This window comes from Haliotis rufescens, unplaced genomic scaffold (assembly GCF_023055435.1).
Source record: "Haliotis rufescens isolate VD_foot unplaced genomic scaffold, xgHalRufe1.0.p SCAF_16, whole genome shotgun sequence".
In the NCBI taxonomy this organism is placed as follows: Eukaryota; Metazoa; Mollusca; class Gastropoda; order Lepetellida; family Haliotidae; genus Haliotis; species Haliotis rufescens.
The window spans coordinates 340,942-362,764 of record NW_025963846.1 but is presented as its reverse complement, the minus strand read 5'-3'; the positions used below and the strand labels follow the sequence as shown (position 1 = coordinate 362,764).

Sequence of the window (21,823 nt, the reverse complement as noted above, 5' to 3'; positions counted from 1 at the left end):
CACCAATTATTTGGACCCCATTGGTAGCGCAATAGCGAGCGATCACTGTATATGCTTACTCCTTCATCAGGTGATTTTGAATGCTTTGAGGCAAAGAGCATATATATGTACATGTAAGAACAACAAAAGTATTAAGATAACAAAAGGTGGAAACTTAACAAGGGAAGCCTGCTGATGGGTGATTGGCAATAGACAATGGAAGCCAACACTTTACAGTAAGTATCGCTCATAGCTATGGACAACTTGAAGCCAGGACTATCAGTGATTTGTAATTGGCAATGGACAAGAACCAACATGCAAGTACAATGTATACTGACACGTTGGTGTGAAGTCAAGAGGAGTCAGGGTAACAACAAGTACCATTTCTTAACATATGAAGGAGCCAGGGACGTAACCACCAAACTTCTGCTCTCCGCACCACCCTTTCATGGCCGAGTTAGATATGGTAGTGGGGAAAGCTGTGTGGAGCTTTGGGAATTCCGTTGAAACAAAATGGTGACTTCATGATTGGTGGCAAGCATCAAAGAAGGTGGGTGGCACTCCTTAAAACATCACTGAGCAAAAGAAGGATCATTTCAGGGAACAAATCTGTACATGTCTGGGAAAACTTGACGATGTGTCATCTTTTTCGAGAACGGTTCAGTTGAAGTGTGCCTCTTCAAACATCGACAAGAAGCGAAGTGTCACCTTTTCCATGAACGCATCAGTAATGCTCTGAGTAACATATTACAGTTAGTCACGATCAGATCCGCCATTGTTCTCCACAGAAACCTGAAATAGAAGCAGCATCACTAAGCCTAGCTGTGTGGCAAGGAAGTGACACTTGTCGCTGATCAATGACTTCCTCTGAAAGTGGAGACTCCTACAAACAGGAAGACATGACACCGTGTGGAAGGCAGGCTGCTTCAACAAGTGCTGTTCTCCAGACAATGATCTGAATTTCCGATAACCGATGTGTCAAACATCGCATGTAGGCCATCACAAACATCCTCCTCCAAATGTCAAGGTCACCTATCCAATGAGTTTCTATTTAAAGACATCCATGACTTGTTTACATCCATCAGATTATATAACTGAAACATGTTCATCTATTTGTCCAAGGTAATATTTTCGGTAATTGATTTTGTCAGAAGATAAATGTATAATAGTTAGGAACATACTTTTTAAAATATTGCTATACTCTGGTCTGTTTTGTATATATCTGTAACGTGATACATAGTATTAACATTTTCATGTAGCTCGAAGGTTTAAACAATTGAACTATTGTTGGCTGTGACGATGTACAAAGAGCATTAATCAACACGTTGGGTCATCGTTACTGGAGACAATAACTGTGATGCAAAAGTTATGCTGGGTGTGTGTGTGTGAGCATGTGTGTGAGAAGGATTGTTCCTTAATTAAATCCAAAATCCATAATTAATTGTGTCTGAAGCATATATTTCAGTTATTGATATTATGAGCAACGATCCATGCCGGCCGAGTAGGATGTCATTGAGCCTAACCATCAAATCTTGAAAGCTTAACAGCCTTTCTTTTAACATAAAATAAAATTGCCCTCTCCCTGTACCTCATATATACTCTTAAACCAAATCTGTTGATTTATCATCCATATGATTTAACAAACTTAAACATTTCTATCATGACAAGAACAATGACAGATAAATTGTTTGTCCCACAATAGTAACAATCCACAATAAACATTGGCTTTCCTATCTTGGACAGCAGACAGTGAAGTGACGGATTGTTTGGGGTTATGGAAATGAGGAAAACATGACACTCAGTTTCATGCTGGCGTGTTATGGAGCCGTGATGTGTCTGACGATGGTTTTACCCTGGGATCAAAATGTCATTGTATTGCCTGTAAACACAGCTGCAGATTCTGTCCAACTTAAACTCTGCTCTGGCACGTGTAACTTTGCACAATATTCCATCATAATGATTTATTTCTCTTAAGTCAGCACAAAGGTGTATATGATCTGAAAGGTCAAGTATGAAAGACCTTTTTAAGCCCACAGGATCTGCAGATGTTGTGTGGGGGGTTAGTGAGTTGGGTTTCTCCCAACTTTGAACAGTATTCCAGTTTTTATCACGGTGTGTCAGCTGGATGTTGAGTGAGTGAGTGAACTGGGATTCAAGCCGCTTAAAACAGTATTCCTAGTTGTATCCTGGCGTGCCAGCTTCAGTAGGAGGAATGCCCGAAGTGATGTCACTCGGGCCAGCAGGTGAGTGCCATTCATTAAGTGAGTGAGGAACATGAGCTACTTTGGCGAAAAACATGAGCACAGGTATGGTCTTGTTTGTTTGTTTGCTTGTTTGTTTGCTTGTTTGTTTGTTTGTTATGTAACACTGCACTCAGCAATATTCCCGCTATTTGATGGCGGTCTGTAAAATAATCAAGTCCGGACCAGACAATCCAGTGATTGACATCATGAGCATCGATACATACAATTCGGATATGATGATATGCATCAACCAAGTCAGCAAGCCTGACCCCCCGATCTTGTTAGTCGCCTTTTACGACAAGCATAGTCGCCTTTTACGGCAAGCATGGGTTGCTACCCTAGAACTTCACGGGCCCACAGGTATGGTGCTGACTAACTTAGAAACATGATCAGGGTGAATCTGGGATTCAGCAGACAATTACAGGATCCTGGTACACCAAGGGACACAACTCTCCACAGTGAACTGTATGGCTTTGATGACGCCTTAGTGAGTGAGTGAGTACCCCACTCAGCCACAGTATACTGACTCCGAGCCGACCAGTCCTTGTTTTAGCCCCTTAATGCCGAGCGCCAGACAGGGTAACAACAAGTACAATCTTTTAACGTCTTTTTGTATGACGCGGCCCGGGATCGAACCCTGGACCTTCCGCTCTCCGGGCGGACGCTCTACCACAAGACCACGGAGGCGGTCAAGGAAACAAGGCTAGCAGGGACGAGTAAGCTCGGGGGTGGGTGGGTTTATCGGCTATTGTTTACAAACAATGCTTCAGACCCTTTAGGTACAGTTCGTGGCTTCCAGTGTGTTCATGTCTGCATATATTTCATAAGAGCAATTTATAATAAGGATACCTGTTGTCACTGATTTACCTCTTTTTTTTTCATCAGGAAAATCTGTTCTAATTTATTTTTGGTTGTGTCACTGTAACAGCAGGATGTATCACCTTCCTGCACCAATGTGAGTCAATATATGGACTTACTGGCATAGTTTCAAGATTTTACTGGATGCAAAACAGTGTGTCGTGTATGCATAATAATTGAGAATGGACACAAACGACGTGCACTGCACATCTCATGGGATGCAAAATATCTATGGTTGTTTGAATCATTAAATGGTGAGGTGAAGGGACACAACTCTCCACAGTGAACTGTATGGCTTTGATGACGCCTTAGTGAGTGAGTGAGTGAGTGAGTCTGATGCTGCTTTTTACAGCTTTTAGCATCTTTTGGAATGGCATGGCTGGGGATCAAACCATCAATCTTGAAGAGAAAGCTTGTATGTTTTTCTTACGGGTGAGTTACAAAATACTAATTGCCTGCTCTATTAGATTAGAAACCAGTCAGAATAAGTGCATTTGTTTACAAACAAGAGAAACATCTGGTCATGCAAAAAGCCTACACCCTGATGTGACCTCTGAAGCAGAAAACAAGGTGAGGTGAGGTGAAATTGGGTTTAACGTCGCGTCCAAGATTATTGCACTTATATAGCGACGTGCATGCACGTGTATGTGTGTGTGTGGCTGCTTGTACTCGTCCGGACTGATGCCGATTTATAGTGCTAGCTCACTGAGATACCATGCCGCAGTTTAACATGAATACCCCACTCAGACACAGTATACTGACTCCGAGCCGACCTGTCCTTGTTTTAGCCCCTTAATGCCGAGCGCCAGACAGGGTAACAACAAGTACAATCTTTTAACGTCTTTTTGTATGACGCGGCCCGGGATCGAACCCTGGACCTTCCGCTCTCCGGGCGGACGCTCTACCACAAGACCACGGAGGCGGTCCAGAAAACAAGGCTAGCAGGGACGAGTAAGCACGGGGGTGGGTGGGTTTATCGGCTATTGTTTACAAACAATGCTTCAGACCCTTTAGGTACAGTTCGTGGCTTCCAGTGTGTTCATGTCTGCATATATTTCATAAGAGCAATTTATAATAAGGATACCTGTTGTCACTGATTTACCTCTTTTTTTTTCATCAGGAAAATCTGTTCTAATTTATTTTTGGTTGTGTCACTGTAACAGCAGGATGTATCACCTTCCTGCACCAATGTGAGTCAATATATGGACTTACTGGCATAGTTTCAAGATTTTACTGGATGCAAAACAGTGTGTCGTGTATGCATAATAATTGAGAATGGACACAAATGACGTGCACTGCACATCTCATGGGATGCAAAATATCTATGGTTGTTTGAATCATTAAATGGTGAGGTGAAACGGGGTTTAACGTCGCGTCCAAGATTATTGCACTTATATAGCGACATGCATGTACGTGTGTGTGTTTGTGTGGCTGCTTGTACTAGTCCGGACTGATGCCGATTTAAAGAGCTAGCTCACTGAGATACCATGCCGCAGTTTAACATGAATACCCCACTCAGACACGGTATACTGACTCCGAGCAGACCAGTCCTTGTTTTAGCCCCTTAATGCCGAGCGCCAGACAGGGTAACAACAAGTACCATCTTTTAACCTCTTTTGGTATGACGCGGCCGGGGATCGAACCCCGGACCTTCCGCTCTCCGGGCGGACGCTCTACCATTAGACCACGAAGGCGGTCTTGAATCATTAAAACCATGGTAACAACTGAACCTACAATCTACACCGTACTGTCCGAATATATTCATAAAACAAGTCAGGGGACAAGTTACATCCATTGATAAAAATAGTCTTCACTTTATATTTTGTTTGTTGTCAGCACAGTCACTTCCCAGGACTCACAAACAGAAAGGCCCGGGTTTGTTTGTTTGTTTGTGTTAAACGCCGCACTCAGTAATATTCCAGCTATATGACGGCGGTCTGTAGATAATCGAGTCTGCACCAGACAATCAAGTGATTGATATCATGAGCATCGATCCACGCAGTTGGGATACGATGACATATATCAACCAAGTCGGCGAGCCTGACCACCTGATCCCGTTAGTCGCCTCTTAAGACAAGCATAGTCGCCTTTTATGGCAAGCATGGGTTGCTGAAGACCTATTCTACTCCGGATCTTCACGGGCATTAAGTAAATCCCTGTAGATTCATTGTCCAAGCAGACTATTTATCATCGCTATCTGTCCTGCATGGCTGACAGTCATCATGTCGCGAACATCAATTACAAGGGTGGACATCCTGTGATTCCAGATGACATTGTTCTCAGTGAAATACACCAGACCAGCAGATTTCCATACCAAGCATAACGAGTAGGGAGTAATATACTGTAAAAATCTTGAAATTAAAGCGAGTGTGAATTTAATGCGAAAAATGCGAGTGGTCTTTGTTCGCATTTATGAAACTTCGCATTTACGTTTTCAACAATAAGACGACCTCACTGCACACTTTGGATAGCGGAAATACCAACTTGAATATAAACAAATTGTTGGTTCAATTATTTTATTGCCTTTGAACTTTCTTAATGCCAGTCAACATAATAAACACATAAACTGCGTGTTGTTTTAAGATACGTGCTCTACTCAGCGGTAATAAGCGGTGCTATTTACTGTTTGATTGCATTAAGGTCAGGTTATGTAACATTCCACTGGGGATGGGGTGGGGGGAGTCACATTGATATTAAGTCACATTTTTGGCTAGGGGTCAGCAGTCATATTAATTTGGAGACGTGTTAATTTCATGATTTACAGTATATTAAGGAGGGGGTGAAATGGGGTGACATGACATGATGGGTTTCCTGACTAAAAGGGTTATCTTGACAAGAAGGGTTTCTGGATTAACAGTGTCCAGACTAGTGAGGTTTAGTTGTGCACAGGTATTCGTATACTGGGAAGTTGTTTGTTTAACGCCGCACTCAGCAATACTCCCACGATATGACGGCGGTCTGTAAATATATATTTATAGTGCTAGCCCACTGAGATACCATGCCGCAGTTTAACATGAATGCCCCACTCAGACACAGTATACTGACTCCGAGCTGACCAGTCCTTGTTTTAGCCCCTCAATGCCGAGCGCCTGGCAGGGTAACAACAAGTTCCATCTTTTTTCGTCTTTTGGTATGACGCGGCCATGGAACAAACCCCCAGACCTTCCGCTCTCCGGGCAGATGCTCTACCACTAGACAACGGAGGAGGTCCTGTGGAACATGAATGATCGAGGGGAAAAGGTTATTGAAATAGCCTGTGAATAGGAGGTTTCAGTATGTAGCATTGAAAACATACGTGGGTTGACTGCTAAGCTCTGAGCCACACAAAGAATGAATTGCACAATAGTGAAATTACATGCTGTCTAGCACAATATGTCTACGAACTTCCATATTATAAACATATGTCGCGATTTCCTACTTAAAATGTTCAAAATAATACGATTTAACAAAATATTTTCTTCAAAATCTGAAATATATCATACACAAGGACGGTATCCATTGCTGTAATTTGATTGGCTGCCTTAGCTTCATTTTGACCAATCACGATCCTTATATTAGATAACACCGAAGATCTTTTACAAGCTGATAATTTCCTTGATAAATGTAGGCTTCATCTATCACCACAGAGTCTCTGGGAACTTGTTGTGATAGCAGTGAAAGCTCCTGGTTGACTGGTTGTGTTTTGTAACTCATATTGCAAGAGTATGTCTCCCTGCTTCAGCTATAATGTTTTTTTGTTTGAGACTATAGTTTTTGCACTGGGTCTACAATTTTTGAAATGTGCTGGCCCTTTAAGGCTCTCAGTGTACTCTGGTGAGTTTCAGACTCTGCTATCACTAAACAATGGAGGCGGTCGCCTAGTCTGTCTTACAGACCCTGATACAAATATATATCAAATACAGCCCATGCAAGTCTATAATGTTTGGCAAGTCTAGATCACTGCAGTAGTCACTGGGCTCCTTTTTATTATATTTTTATTAAGATAACTGAACAACTGTTTTTTTATGTACGATATGTTCATTTCAGAGACTAGATGTTAGTCTAGCAGTCGCCTTGTCTGTGAGTTTGTTAGTATAGAATATTAGTTACATGGTCCTGTGAGCTGAAGCACTTCAGGTTTAGGTTATTTCTGAATCTGCAAAATGTTCATTTGCAACATCACAAACATCGGAGCATGTTTTTTGCTATTAAGATGTATACCTTCCAAGCTAGAATGCAATTTTGTTTATGAGGAAAAAAAGAACTTTCAAGATAAAGAACTTTCTGCATAAACACCAGCCCTACCCTCTGATACGACATACAAACTCATAAGAGATATAAACCTCATTTTCCTAAATATTTCCCCCTTGGCAACAGGTGTGGGACGGGCTAGCCAATCAGGACAGAGGATAGGACCCCCCATCAAGCCTCAACAACAGCTTCTTCCCAGTTTTATTTATAGCCACTGAGAAATCCCTGATCCTTGCAAGCAGGAAAACCCCCTGGAACAAAAACACTCTGAAATTTTGTCAGGTCACAAGGTCATATGCATACATTCCCTCGTTTCTCAAGCTGCCTTTGTGACAGTGAAATCTGTGTGCAGATTGGACAGTAGTGGTTGACAGACCACAAGCAAAACATGGGGTGACTGGACCGACACATTAAAGACATAGGGGTGGCAGGATCTTCATGGTGAATATTATCAACAACATCTGTGCAAATTGCTCATAGTCTATAATTCAAAACAGGGTTCGTACACAAAAATCCAGAACTATACACATACATATGTATTAAAATAGATAACGAAATAAACATGTTATTTTATTCACTATTTTTCTTCACCCTATGTTTTTCTATGGACTGTTCCGGATGATCCCATTTCCCATGGGTAGTAGCACCACACAGCTGCAGTTGGGAGTGCTTACTACACAGTGTCTCTCAGACCTTGAAACTTTATACCGCCATATCTCGCCTTTGTTGTCACCTGACCTCAACCAGATAACCTGCAGGACTGTTTTGACCCATCTGGAATCTAGGTAGATCAGTTGACACAAAGGACTGCCATTTAACTTGCAAATGTATCCCTTGATAAGCTTGTATAATCAAGGCAGCTAAACAGACGATATTGGAGATAAACGTTTATCAATTCTGTAGTAATTATTTATATTGGAAATATCAAATATTGTGCATATTATTTGTATCCTAGACCGTGAACATGGCAGCCAAGTGCATATTCCAACATCAAGTTTTAATGAACATTGATTCCCTAGTGTAGTTTTCAAGGGGAACAAAATTCCATTGAACACAAGGAAGATAGGATTGCATAGTTACTTTATGATGGGCGCACAAACATAAAAGGTCAAAATATTTCCAAAGTCCTACAGGGTTTACATGTAGATTGATATTAAACTCAAAATAGTTGCCATGGCACTAATTTCAACACTGTAATTATATTTCACAGCGCCATATCATGACAAAAAACATTCCTGATTCCGTTATACATTTTTTTTTAACGTTCACATTGTACCATTTCCTAATATTTTCATACTATTAATGGGAATTAATGAAACCATCACATATTGTTTTCATTTTCATTCATTTTCCACTGCCATTATACACGACCGCCTCCGTGGTCTAGAGGTAGAACGTCCACCCGGAGAAGGTCAAGGGTTCAATCCCCAGCCGTGTCATACCAAAAGAAGTTAAAAGATGGTACTTGTTGTTACCCTGTCTGGCACTCGGCATTAAGGGTCTAAAACAAGGACTGGTCGGCTCGGAGTCAGTATACTGTGTCTTGAGTGGGGGTATTCATGTTAAACTGCAGCATGGTATCTCAGTGGGCTAGCACGGTAAATCAGCATCAGTCTGGACTAGTACAAGCAGCCACACACACACATGCATGCCCTTCGCAATATAAGTGCAATAATCCAGTTATATTCTACTCAAAAGAAGTCAAGGAACACCCAATTCTTTCACATTACTGTAGTTAATCTGTCCAGGCATGGCCTTCATGAAAACACCTACAAATATCTTTACAAGACTGTTTGTTTTTCCATTTTACTGTATATGGGTTGATGGCCCACTTCATCTTGAATAAAAGGCTGAAGATGTTTTTTTCCTATATCTCATCACCACTGCACCATTGGAACAAAGAACTGCACTATTTCTGTATGTGTAGTGAGGGAAGTCGTATGACAGGCAAGCCTTGGTATTATTTTACACTGATGCCGTCTCCAGCTCACAGATACGCATCTGGGATAACTGTCTGCATAATGGATGACCTGACATTGTCAAACATGTATACCGTTGTTCGTCACTGCCAGAATCAAATGACAACATTTTACAACATGTGACAACGATTATTTCTACATCACTGTATTGTACTGTTTCTATGTTGTTCAATCTAGTAAGGTGTGTGTGTATGTGGGGGGGGGGGGGGGGGGGAAGAAGAATTTGCTTCCATAGAAGTTGAGTTCAGGGCCCCCTTTCTCAACTTCATCTTTAGGGTAACAACAATGACATGCTCCTCAACTCTTAACGGCATGCACCTGGAATAAATCTTATAAAACACTCCATTTTCATACAAATCCAATTCCAATGTGTACTCTAAAATACCCTGGTAATAACATAAACACATGAAACCTTGCATTCTCCAATAAATGTCTCAAAATATGTCTGCAGTTGAGGTGATTTGTTAACAGTTGTCATACAATCGCTATCTTGTTCATGACACCTCAGGTAGCACTGAGTATAATGACCACAGTCACAGGGTGTACAGGTCGATGTGAAATGTCTTTAATGCCTTGTTTAATTCATAACAACATTCACAGGGTGTACAGGTCTATGTGTAATGTCTTTAATGCCTTGTTTAATTCATAACAACATTCACAGGGTGTACAGGTCGATGTGAAATGTCTTTAATGCCTTGTTTTATTTATAACAACATTCACAGGGTGTACAGGTCTATGTGTAATGTCTTTAATGCCTTGTTTAATTCATAACAACATTCACAGTGTGTACAGGTCTATGTGAAATGTCTTTAATGCCTTGTTTAATTCATAACAACATTCACAGGGTGTACAGGTCTATGTGAAATGTCTTTAATGCCTTGTTTAATTCATAACAACATTCACAGGGTGTACAGGTCTATGTGAAATGTCTTTAATGCCTTGTTTAATTCATAACAACATTCACAGGGTGTACAGGTCCATGTGAAATGTCTTTAATGCCTTGTTTAATTCATAACAACATTCACAGGGTGTACAGGTCTATGTGAAATGTCTTTAATGCCTTGTTTAATTCATAACAACATTCACAGGGTGTACAGGTCTATGTGAAATGTCTTTAATGCCTTGTTTAATTCATAACAACATTCACAGGGTGTACAGGTCTATGTGAAATGTCTTTAATGCCTTGTTTAATTCATAACAACATTCACAGGGTGTACAGGTCGATGTGTAATGTCTTTAATGCCTTGTTTAATTCATAACAACATTCACAGGGTGTACAGGTCGATGTGAAATGTCTTTAATGCCTTGTTTAATTCATAACAACATTCACAGGGTGTACAGGTCTATGTGAAATGTCTTTAATGCCTTGTTTAATTCATAAAAACATTCACAGGGTGTACAGGTCGATGTGTAATGTCTTTAATGCCTTGTTTAATTCATAACAACATTCACAGGGTGTACAGGTCGATGTGAAATGTCTTTAATGCCTTGTTTAATTCATAACAACATTCACAGGGTGTACAGGTCTATGTGAAATGTCTTTAATGCCTTGTTTAATTCATAACAACATTCACAGGGTGTACAGGTCTATGTGTAATGTCTTTAATGCCTTATTCAATTCATAACAACATTCACAGGGTGTACAGGTCTATGTGAAATGTCTTTAATTCCTTGTTTAATTCATTACAACAGTCACAGGGTGTACAGGTCGATGTGAAATGTCTTTAATGCCTTGTTTAATTCATAACAACATTCACAGGGTGTACAGGTCTATGTGAAATGTCTTTAATGCCTTGTTTAATTCATAACAACATTCACAGGGTGTACAGGTCTATGTGTAATGTCTTTAATGCCTTGTTTAATTCATAACAACATTCACAGGGTGTACAGGTCTATGTGTAATGTCTTTAATGCCTTGTTTAATTCATAACAACATTCACAGGGTGTACAGGTCTATATGAAATGTCTTTAATGCCTTGTTTAATTCATAACAACATTCACAGGGTGTACAGGTCTATGTGTAATGTCTTTAATGCCTTGTTTAATTCATAACAACATTCACATGGTGTACAGGTCTATGTGTAATGTCTTTAATGCCTTGTTTAATTCATAACAACATTCACAGGGTGTACAGGTCTATGTGAAATGTCTTTAATGCCTTGTTTAATTCATAACAACATTCACAGGGTGTACAGGTCTATGTGTAATGTCTTTAATGCCTTGTTTAATTCATAACAACATTCACAGGGTGTACAGGTCTATATGTAATGTCTTTAATGCCTTGTTTAATTCATAACAACATTCACAGGGTGTACAGGTCTATGTGAAATGTCTTTAATTCCTTGTTTAATTCATAACAACATTCACAGGGTGTACAGGTCTATTTGAAATGTCTTTAATGCCTTGTTTTATTCATAACAACATTCACAGGGTGTACAGGTCTATGTGAAATGTCTTTAATGCCTTGTTTAATTCATAACAACATTCACAGGGTGTACAGGTCTATGTGTAATGTCTTTAATGCCTTGTTTAATTCATAACAACATTCACAGGGTGTACAGGTCTATGTGAAATGTCTTTAATGCCTTGTTTTATTTATAACAACATTCACAGGGTGTACAGGTCTATGTGAAATGTCTTTAATTCCTTGTTTAATTCATAACAACATTCACAGGGTGTACAGGTCTATGTGAAATGTCATTAATGCCTTGTTTTATTTATAACAACATTCACAGGGTGTACAGGTCTATGTGAAATGTCTTTAATGCCTTGTTTAATTCATAACAAATTCTTCCCACCTTTAAAACCATCCAGTTACAGTGGGGCTGTGTTATGGAATTTGCAAGAATATTACAAAGGTAACAAAAGTTGGTTTGTATGGTGTAATCATGCATCATGCATGTATGCCAGCTTGCTCCAAATATGCATTTGCATGGATATTGTATGCATATTGGTGCAACTGCATTCAACTGATGAAATATTGCTTTAATTTGATAATGCATTAGATGGTTTGGAGGATTTGCAAACATCCGCTTTTATTTAGGACAAGTCAAAAGTAGGCCACAGACGTGACTGGGTTCTTGAAGTCGGCTTGTTGACATTTTCCTCTCCACTCCCAAACAAAGACCCTGTGTCCCCTTCCAACAAAATGGTCTGATCCGTTCTAAAGTCGCACCCACTTACCCTGAGAAGAGGTCCAAGGGACAGTAATGACTGGTTTCAGGCCACTTTCCGGCTTTGGTCTGAAAAACAACCAATCAGAAGCTTTCATTAGAGAACACCTGCCACCCTCCATTTTAAGGGGTCATCTCAAACACATTTCAGTTTATTTTTTTCAGATGTTTGTAAACACAGGGGCACAACTGTGTGGTCCATTCTCCCACAGAAACAACTCGATGAGAGACGTCTTGGAAATCTAAAACATGATCAACTTCATGGAAATGATGTGACTATCAAAATATGCACTGGTTTAAAAAACCTTGAAGATAAGTTAAGAGCTGTGCCATACAGCCCCAAGCTTGTAGAATTTATTAGAATTGTTGCGTACCAGACAGCCAGTTACATCGTTTGTTTGGCTGGTGAATATAGACAGGGTTCTCAGCCACGATGAAAATGCATCAATCATGATGTAACGTGGCAGCAGTTTACCATATTATGGTTCCTGCCAGTGCTCATATTGAATATGTCTCCACAACATAAGGTGGTCAGCATCGAAGATTGATGCTGCAATTCAACATGCAGCGGACTATGAAATAGATTTACATGCAGTTTAGCAAATCTAGCTTAAACCAATCAATCTTGTGCCAGCAGCTCTAGTTTACATACGTTTGGCTCCTTGAATGTGATCAGTTATATGCATACAAATTCCAAAGACTAATCATTTATCCTTAGTGCGTGTGGTTGGAATGACTCAATATATGGTCCTGAATTCTTTGTATGTTGTTTAACACCGCACACAGCTATTCCAGCTATATGGCAGCAGCACTTCTTAGGTTAACATGGATCACTGAAGAGCTATTCTAACCCAGATCTTCATGGGTCATTTTGAATAGTATTTCAGTTATATAACTGTGTGTCAGAGCGAGGAAAACCGAATGTGATGCTGGTACCAGACGTTTACCCCTTTGTTGAAACCAAAAGCGTGGGTATGGTGCAGACAAATCAATGATCATAATCGGGGCAAATATGACATTCAAACCCAGCATCTTTGGACTCCGGCCAGCTTCAGGGCCACAACTCGACACCGGGACTTGCAGCATCCTACATGACTGAGATACCCATGCTCCACTTTCCAACATCAACCCAGGATTCTAGCATGAATTTGGAGAAAACACTGATTTGGTTAATCAGAGGTTTCAAATTGAAATAACCACTTCTGATTGAAACGCGGAAACTAATATTTATTCAACTTATCGCATTTAGCCTAGCTAGCTCTACACTGAAAGCAGAGCATGTTAATCATGACACTGAACCCACAGAATACAACATGGCTACCACGCCAGGGATCATCATGTTCGGCAGATGGCTATGTCAGAAGTCAATTCCAAATGAGTGAGTGAGCATGGTTTTTCCGGTCTTAACATTAATTCGTCAATATCATGATGGGGGACACTAGAAAATGTCTTCACACATTGTACCCACGTGGGGATCAACCCAAACCTTTGGTGTGACGAGCAAACACCTTAACTGCTAGGCTACCCCATTGAAATTCATACCAAATGTCCCATAACTGCCCTTTGTTTCTTTCTTTCAACGTCTGACGTTCAACACCATGGACCTATGTGTTGTCCTGATGTCTTTGTACACTGGGGAAACAGTACAGCGTGATGCTGGGTTGTGGGGAATGTGATCTCTCCACAACACCATGGACCTATGTGTTGTCCTGATGTCTTTGTACACTGGGGAAACAGTACAGCGTGATGCTGGGCTGTTGGGAATGTGGTCTCTCCACAACACCATGGACAACCTGTACCATATGTACAGCGTCAGTGCACAGACCTTTGCGTCTGCTTGCCGGAATTCACTTTTCAGCATCATTCATTACAGTTCTGTTGAACTATTATTAGCTAATCTCACTTGTCCACAAGAACTTCTACTGCACTCTGGCTTCTGACGAATGGGTGAATGTTACAGACTAGTCCTGCGCCATGACTGTGGAATTAAAAGCCTAGGCAAGTCTAGATAAAACTAAACCAAGTCTAGTTTCCTATGAAAACAGCAGAAGAGGAAAGGTTCTTTTGAAGAAAAGAAATTATAATTATTTTAAAGAAATGTTTTCATTGACTTAATGTTGGTCTAGTTATAGACCGACAGTATCAATGATGCAGGGTCCCATGCAAACATCAATGACAACATTACATTGGTAAAGGTATGATGCTCTCGCTCATCAACTTCCGAGTCTATCACCCACATCCACCAAATCTAGACCCAGATAGGAGAGCAGACCCCATTCCATGGTCTATCGCCCACATCCACCAAATCTAGACCCAGGTAGGAGAGCAGACCCCACTCCATGGTCTATCGCCCACATCCACCAAATCTAGACCCAGATAGGAGAGTAGACCCCACTCCATGGTCTATCACCCACATCCACCAAATCTAGACCCAGGTAGGAGAGTAGACCCCACTCCATGGTCTATCACCCACATCCACCAAATCTAGACCCAGGAAGGAGAGCAGACCCCACGTCCACGTCGATCACCCACATCCACCAAATCTAGACCCAGGTAGGAGAGTAGACCCCACTCCATGGTCTATCACCCACATCCACCAAATCTAGACCCAGGTAGGAGAGTAGACCCCACTCCATGGTCTATCACCCACATCCACTAAATCTAGACCCAGGTAGGAGAGTAGACCCCACTCCATGGTCTATCACCCACATCCACCAAATCTAGACCCAGATAGGAGAGCAGACCCCACTCCATGGTCTATCACCCACATCCACCAAATCTAGACCCAGGTAGGAGAGCAGACCCCACTCCATGGTCTATCACCCACATCCACCAAATCTAGACCCAGGTAGGAGAGCAGACCCCACTCCATGGTCTATAACCCACATCCACCAAATCTAGACCCAGGTAGGAGAGTAGCTCCCACTCCATGGTCTATCACCCACATCCACCAAATCTAGACCCAGATAGGAGAACAGACCCCATTCCATGGTCTATCACCCACATCCACCAAATCTAGACCCAGATAAGAGAGTAGCTCCCACTCCCCACTCTATCAACCACATCCACGAAATCTAGACCCAGGTAGGAGAGCAGACCCCACATCCACGTCGATCACCAAGATGCACCAAATCTAGACCCAGGTAGGAGAGTAGCTCCCACTCCATGGTCTATCACCCACATCCACCAAATCTAGACCCAGGTAGGAGAGCAGACCCCACTCCATGGTCTATCACCCACATCCACCAAATCTAGACCCAGATAGGAGAGCAGACCCCACGTCCACGTCGATCACCCAGATGCACCAAATCTCAACCCGGATAGGAGAGCAGACCCCACTCTGCCGCCCGGCTGACCCAGTCAACACACAAGTGCAGGAGGAAGGAAGTATGGTGGGCACAGCAATGGAGAAACACTTGACACACAAGAAAATGATTACACATGTCATAATTACTGGGCAAAGTCTCCTGAATCAATGCATTGTTCGAATGACAGCCATGGAATGTCATCTCTAACCCAGAACAATAAACCTCCTGTTTATAATTATCATATTTCAGTGTCTGTTGATGTAAATATGATGTCCCCCAGATCATGAGTGAGAGAGTGTATTGCGTTGTAGTTTTACTGGCTGAATGAGGACACTTTGAGTGAGGGTCTCTCGACCTTTGTGTCATGAGTGCAAAGGGATTCTGACAAAACCCTACCTAAAGTACATCTACAATATAGATAATTCATGGTAAACAAACAATCATCTTTTCTAAGACCCCTTACTCAGGGTGATCTATGATGATAATTTGGTTTGAATTTGTTTTTGTTGTCTTGTTTAGATTATACTACTGTGGTACTTGTGATGGCTGACACACATAACTACTATTTGTCTTCACTGAGAAGAACTTCCTCATTTTGATGTTAGTGTTTTTGGCTTCTGTACATATTTACCAGACAGGTCGACCCGTGAAGATCCAGGTTAGAATAGGTCCTTAGCAACCCATGCTACTATGGCGACTATGTTTGTCATAAGAGGCGACTAACGGGATTGGGTGGTCAGACTCGCTGGCTTTGTTGATGCATGTCATCATATCCCAATTGTGTAGATTGATGTTCATGATGTCAATCATTGGATTGTCTGATACAGACTCTATTATTTACAGACCGCCGTCATATAGCTGGAATATTATTTCTGAATGAATATATCGTGCTTGAAACATAATAATTCTATAACATATTTGCTGGCATTTTTTGCACAAACTCCTATTTCTTAATTAATTAACCTCAACTTTGGCAACGGTATTGTTTTTTCTCCTGTCTCTCGGGATATATTTGTCAAGGAAGACCACAAAACAAGAAAAATAAATGGTCTGGTGTTTTTTTTGTTTTCGTTAAGTGCTTGTACGAAAAGGCCTGATGAACTTCATTTACATCATTTACAAAGGTGAATCAGAAAAACTGATATTACAAACAAATGAATTCAAGATATAGGGTCCTTTTTTAACTTTCCTACTTTGAAACAAATAAATATTTTAAAATATTGACAAACATCAGTTGAAGACACTACTTGATGTTTTTCACTTCCAATTAATTGTAAATTTATTACATAAAAACCAATCATTGTTTATGAGCTCATCAGACCAGCCTCCTGGAACCATCAGAAATTCAGGTGCTATTAAAAGGTAATTTGCCTTTGTTTCCAACAACAGATAACACGAGGATGAAGGTGACAAACATGCTAAAACATCATTAGCAAGAGATGTCTAAATGTGTCAGTGAGAAGCAGAGAACAAAGCTTCCTCTGACATGCAATTAATGACGTTTCCTTGGAACTAACGAACAACGCTGCCTGCCTGCAATTAACACCATCAGGACTGTCAGTTGATCTCTCCCTCATCATGGCTGACAAGCCTCCGTATCCTGACTTGTCAACATGTCGCACATGTTACATAACTCATTATCAACACTAATAGATATGGTTACACAGGACTCGTTATTACAATATGGTCATTATTTCTGCAATTGGGTTCGGTAATCATTAATTGAAACAAATTTTCTTTATCTATCAGATTTATCTGGATTCTTCAGCAGAACCAGAGTTTGGCATATTGATTGCAGATGTCCTCTGTACAGTTTGTTTGTTTGTTGTCCAGATAAATGACAGCGGCCGGTTAATAATCAAGTCAATCCGGGGATTGACATCATGAGCATCGATCCACACAATTGGGATACGATGACATCATCAACCAAGTCAGTGAGCCTGACTGATATCATGAGCATCGATTTACGCAACTGGGATACGATGACATGTATCAACCAAGTCATCGAGCCTGACCACCCGACCCCATTATTTGCCTCTCACAACAAGCATAGTTTCTTCTTACAGCAAGCACGGGTTGCTGAAGACCTATTCTACTCCAGATCTTCACGGGGGAAGACAAGCATGGGTTGCTGAAGACCTTTTCTACCCCAGATCTTCATGGGAGAAGACAAGCATGGGTTGCTGAAGACCTATTCTACTCCAGATCTTCACGGGAGAAGACAAGCATGGGTTGCTGAAGACCTATTCTAACCCGGATCTTCACGGGGGAAGACAAGCATGGGTTGCTGAAGACCTATTCTACCCCAGATCTTCATGGGGAAAGACAAGCATGGGTTGCTGAAGACCTATTCTACTCCAGATCTTCACGGGAGAAGACAAGCATGGGTTGCTGAAGACCTATTCTACCCCAGATCTTCACGGGAGAAGACAAGCATGGGTTGCTGAAGACCTATTCTACCCCAGATCTTTACGGGGGAAGACAAGCACGGGTTGCTGAAGACCTATTCTACCCCAGATCTTCACAGGGGAAGACAAGCATGGGTTGCTGACGACCTATTCTACCCCAGATCTTCACGGGGGAAGACAAGCACGGGTTGCTGAAGACCTATTCTACTCCAGATCTTCACAGGGGAAGACAAGCATGGGTTGCTGAAGACCTATTCTACCCCAGATCTTCACGTGTTCCTCTGTACACTGCAGAGGTCACAAATCAGGAGGAAGAAGTAAACACTCGTCCCGGAGTGAAGGCAAATGGGTTAGTTCCAAATAGGCCTCTGTTTGCCAAGCAGTGAATGGGTACCTGGTAGGATGAGATGGTAATTTGTTAACCTTCTAGTGCCTTGGGTTGCATACTTCCCAGGGAGCTGAGAAAAGGGGGTTGTGCACCTCTTGTACCCCCTCCCATCAACCCACGGTTTGGTTCCGCAATGAAAGTGTTTTAAAATGTCTTGATACCATTCATCTGTGGCCAAGTCACTGAGTCCATTGTAAACTTCACTGTGTATATGAACAATTACAAAACACATGGTACAAGTTACTGAGCCTGTTACCTCTCCCACAGTCTTAGAAACTCTGCTGCAGAAATACCAGAACAGCCTACAAGATCCATGCAGGCACTGCACAGCAACTTCTGGCCACCAGCTTGTGGGGGGAGAAAACTCAAGTGGGACACACTAATTAGTGGCGGCACAAAGCATCCCACTCAAGCCTCATGTGCCACCACACACTAAAATAGTTGTGTCAAGACGGCTATGCACTTATTAAGTAATTTGAAGCCACATTTGAAAATACTTACGATGTTGAGAGTTTTGTGATGTGGAGAGGCAGCGTAAGAAGTTTATATTGCCTACCACTTGACGTTCATTTGGATTAGACTAACAACAACAATAACAATGATAATAATAATCATAATAACTTTATAGTCCAATATCCACAGCCTTAAGCACCCAGACAACAGAAAAGTGTGCATTCAAAATGCATACTCAACTTCCTTGGGAGTATACAAAATATATTGTTTTGGAATCTGGGCTTAACATTGAATTATTGTCATAGGGCATACGCTGGTGTAAGTGTTTGCCACAAACATGTTAAAATGCCTACCAAGTACAGTAAAGTACATCTTTATTTCACGTGAAAGGTATTTTCAGTATTCCAGCCGTCTGATTGAAGGACACCTTGAACATGCTTAACCGACTGCACCATGTCTCCGGCATGACAACCAAACGCTTTAACCATACTATCATCCCACACACAACTTACACAAAGTCATCACGGTAAATTTACAATGACGAGCTAACACTTTAACCACTAGGCTACCGACTTCCCCTCATGTTTTGAGTGCAGAGATAAGTTGATCAGAGATCAGTTCTACCCGGAACAGGAACATGAGATCACTGCAACACGTGCCACCTAACCAGTACCAGTCATAGTTGGCCAAGTATAAATAGAAAAGATGAATTACTTTCAATCTCAACCAGCCGATTGTCCACATGGCTTGACTGTGTTTATATCAAGTATAGGTCACCTTTGTCCTCAGGGAATAAAGGATTATCCAGATCATTCATAATCATGTCTAAGTCGGCCGTGTAATAATCATACCAAATCAACCAACATAACTATACTACTCAAAAGAAGTTAAAGAACACCCGATTCTTTCAAATGGCTACAGCTAATCTCTCATGCCATGACAGATTAACTCGATAGTCACATGTACGAATTGTGTGTTCCTTATCTTCTTTTGAGTAGTATAGATTTAATCTGAGTAGTAACAGACTTTCTGTCTCTCCGTACTGACCTCCATTGTGGGTCACTAATGTTTTAGTTTAGTGTTTGAACAGGACTATAAGTTGTTTGTTGTTAAAAGGCGCATTCCACAATTTGATTTGATTGTTGGTTTGTTATATGACGGCAGTCTGTAAATAAGACTTCAAGTTATTGTTTGTTTGTTTGTTGTTAAACGCTGCAGTCAGCAATATTCAAACAAAGACGGCGGTCTGTAAATAATCAAATCTGAACCAGACAATCCAGTGATTGACATCATGAGCATTGATCCACACAACTGGGATACGATGAAGGAAGAAAAATTCTGTCACCGTTTTCACTCGTACAAATTGACGTGCAATTCAGTTCATGGCATCTGTGTTATTTTGGTGTTTGGAACGAGATACGTATCGTAACAAGTGAATTGCGATACGTATCGTATTGCGGCCTTCCGTATTGTTGCACAAAAGAATGTTTCCAGCACTCCTCGTGTACACCTGACATTTACCTGTGAATCAAAGAGTGTCAAGAGGTCAGTGCGACCTGGATTCCCTCGTGTGGGATGGTTTAGTCAGGTGATAGCTTCTTTCTTTCTGTGAGATAAGACATAGCCTAGATGGAAGCTTGGACAAGCCTAGGTAATTCTGATATGTCTACAAGCAGAAACAGTCGGTTTCCTCCATACTCAAGCTCCATATCCCAGAATATCACCCCACAAAAATATTCAGCAATATCACGGCAGGAGACACCAGAAATGGGCTTCACACATTGTACCCATGTCGGGATTCGAACCCGGGTCTTCGGCGTGATGAGCGAAAGCTTTAACCACTAGGCTACCCGACCGACCCCCATACAGATACACATGCACACACACACTGACAGACACACAGACACAGACATACACATACAGACACACATGCACACACACACTGACAGACACACAGACACAGACATACACATACAGACACACATGCACACACACACTGACAGACACACAGACACAGACGTACACATACAGACACACACATGCACACACACACTGACAGACACACAGACACAGACATACACATACAGACACACACACTGACACACACATACACACTCACTGAAAGACAGACACAGACGTACACATACAGACACACACGTACACACACACATGCACACTCACTGACAGACACACAGACACAGGCATACATATACAGATACACATGCACACACACATACACACACACTGAAAGACAGACACAGACGTACACATACAGACACACACGTACACACACACATGCACACTCACTGACAGACACACAGACACAGGCATACATATACAGATACACATGCACACACACATACACACACACTGAAAGACAGACACAGACGTACACATACAGACACACACGTACACACACACATGCACACTCACTGACAGACACACAGACACAGGCGTACATATACAGACACGCATGCACTCACGTACGCACACATACACAGTCAAACACACATGCACACACACTAACACACAGACACAGATGTACATATACAGACACACATGCACACACACACTGACAGACACACAGACAGATGTACATATACAGACACACATGCACACACACACTGACAGACACACAGACACAGATGTACATATACAGACACACATGCACACACACATACAGACACACACACTGACACACACATACACATACAGACACACATGCACACACAGAGCCACAAGTAATATTATTTCTTGCATCATAATTGAACTAAGCACAGCACTAATGCAATTCCCCAAATACC

General features: G+C 41.5%; 1 protein-coding gene across 1 annotated transcript in view; it reads right to left on the bottom strand.

Annotated features, from left to right (window-relative positions):
* LOC124146134 (inositol-pentakisphosphate 2-kinase-like) overlaps nt 1-21,823 on the bottom strand; it is a 159,136-nt gene that overhangs the window by 53,233 nt on the left and 84,080 nt on the right. Inside the window, exon 7 of the mRNA XM_048396767.1 lies at nt 12,473-12,531. Coding sequence (XP_048252724.1) covers nt 12,473-12,531 — 59 coding nt within the window. The remainder of the gene's footprint in view (nt 1-12,472; nt 12,532-21,823) is intronic.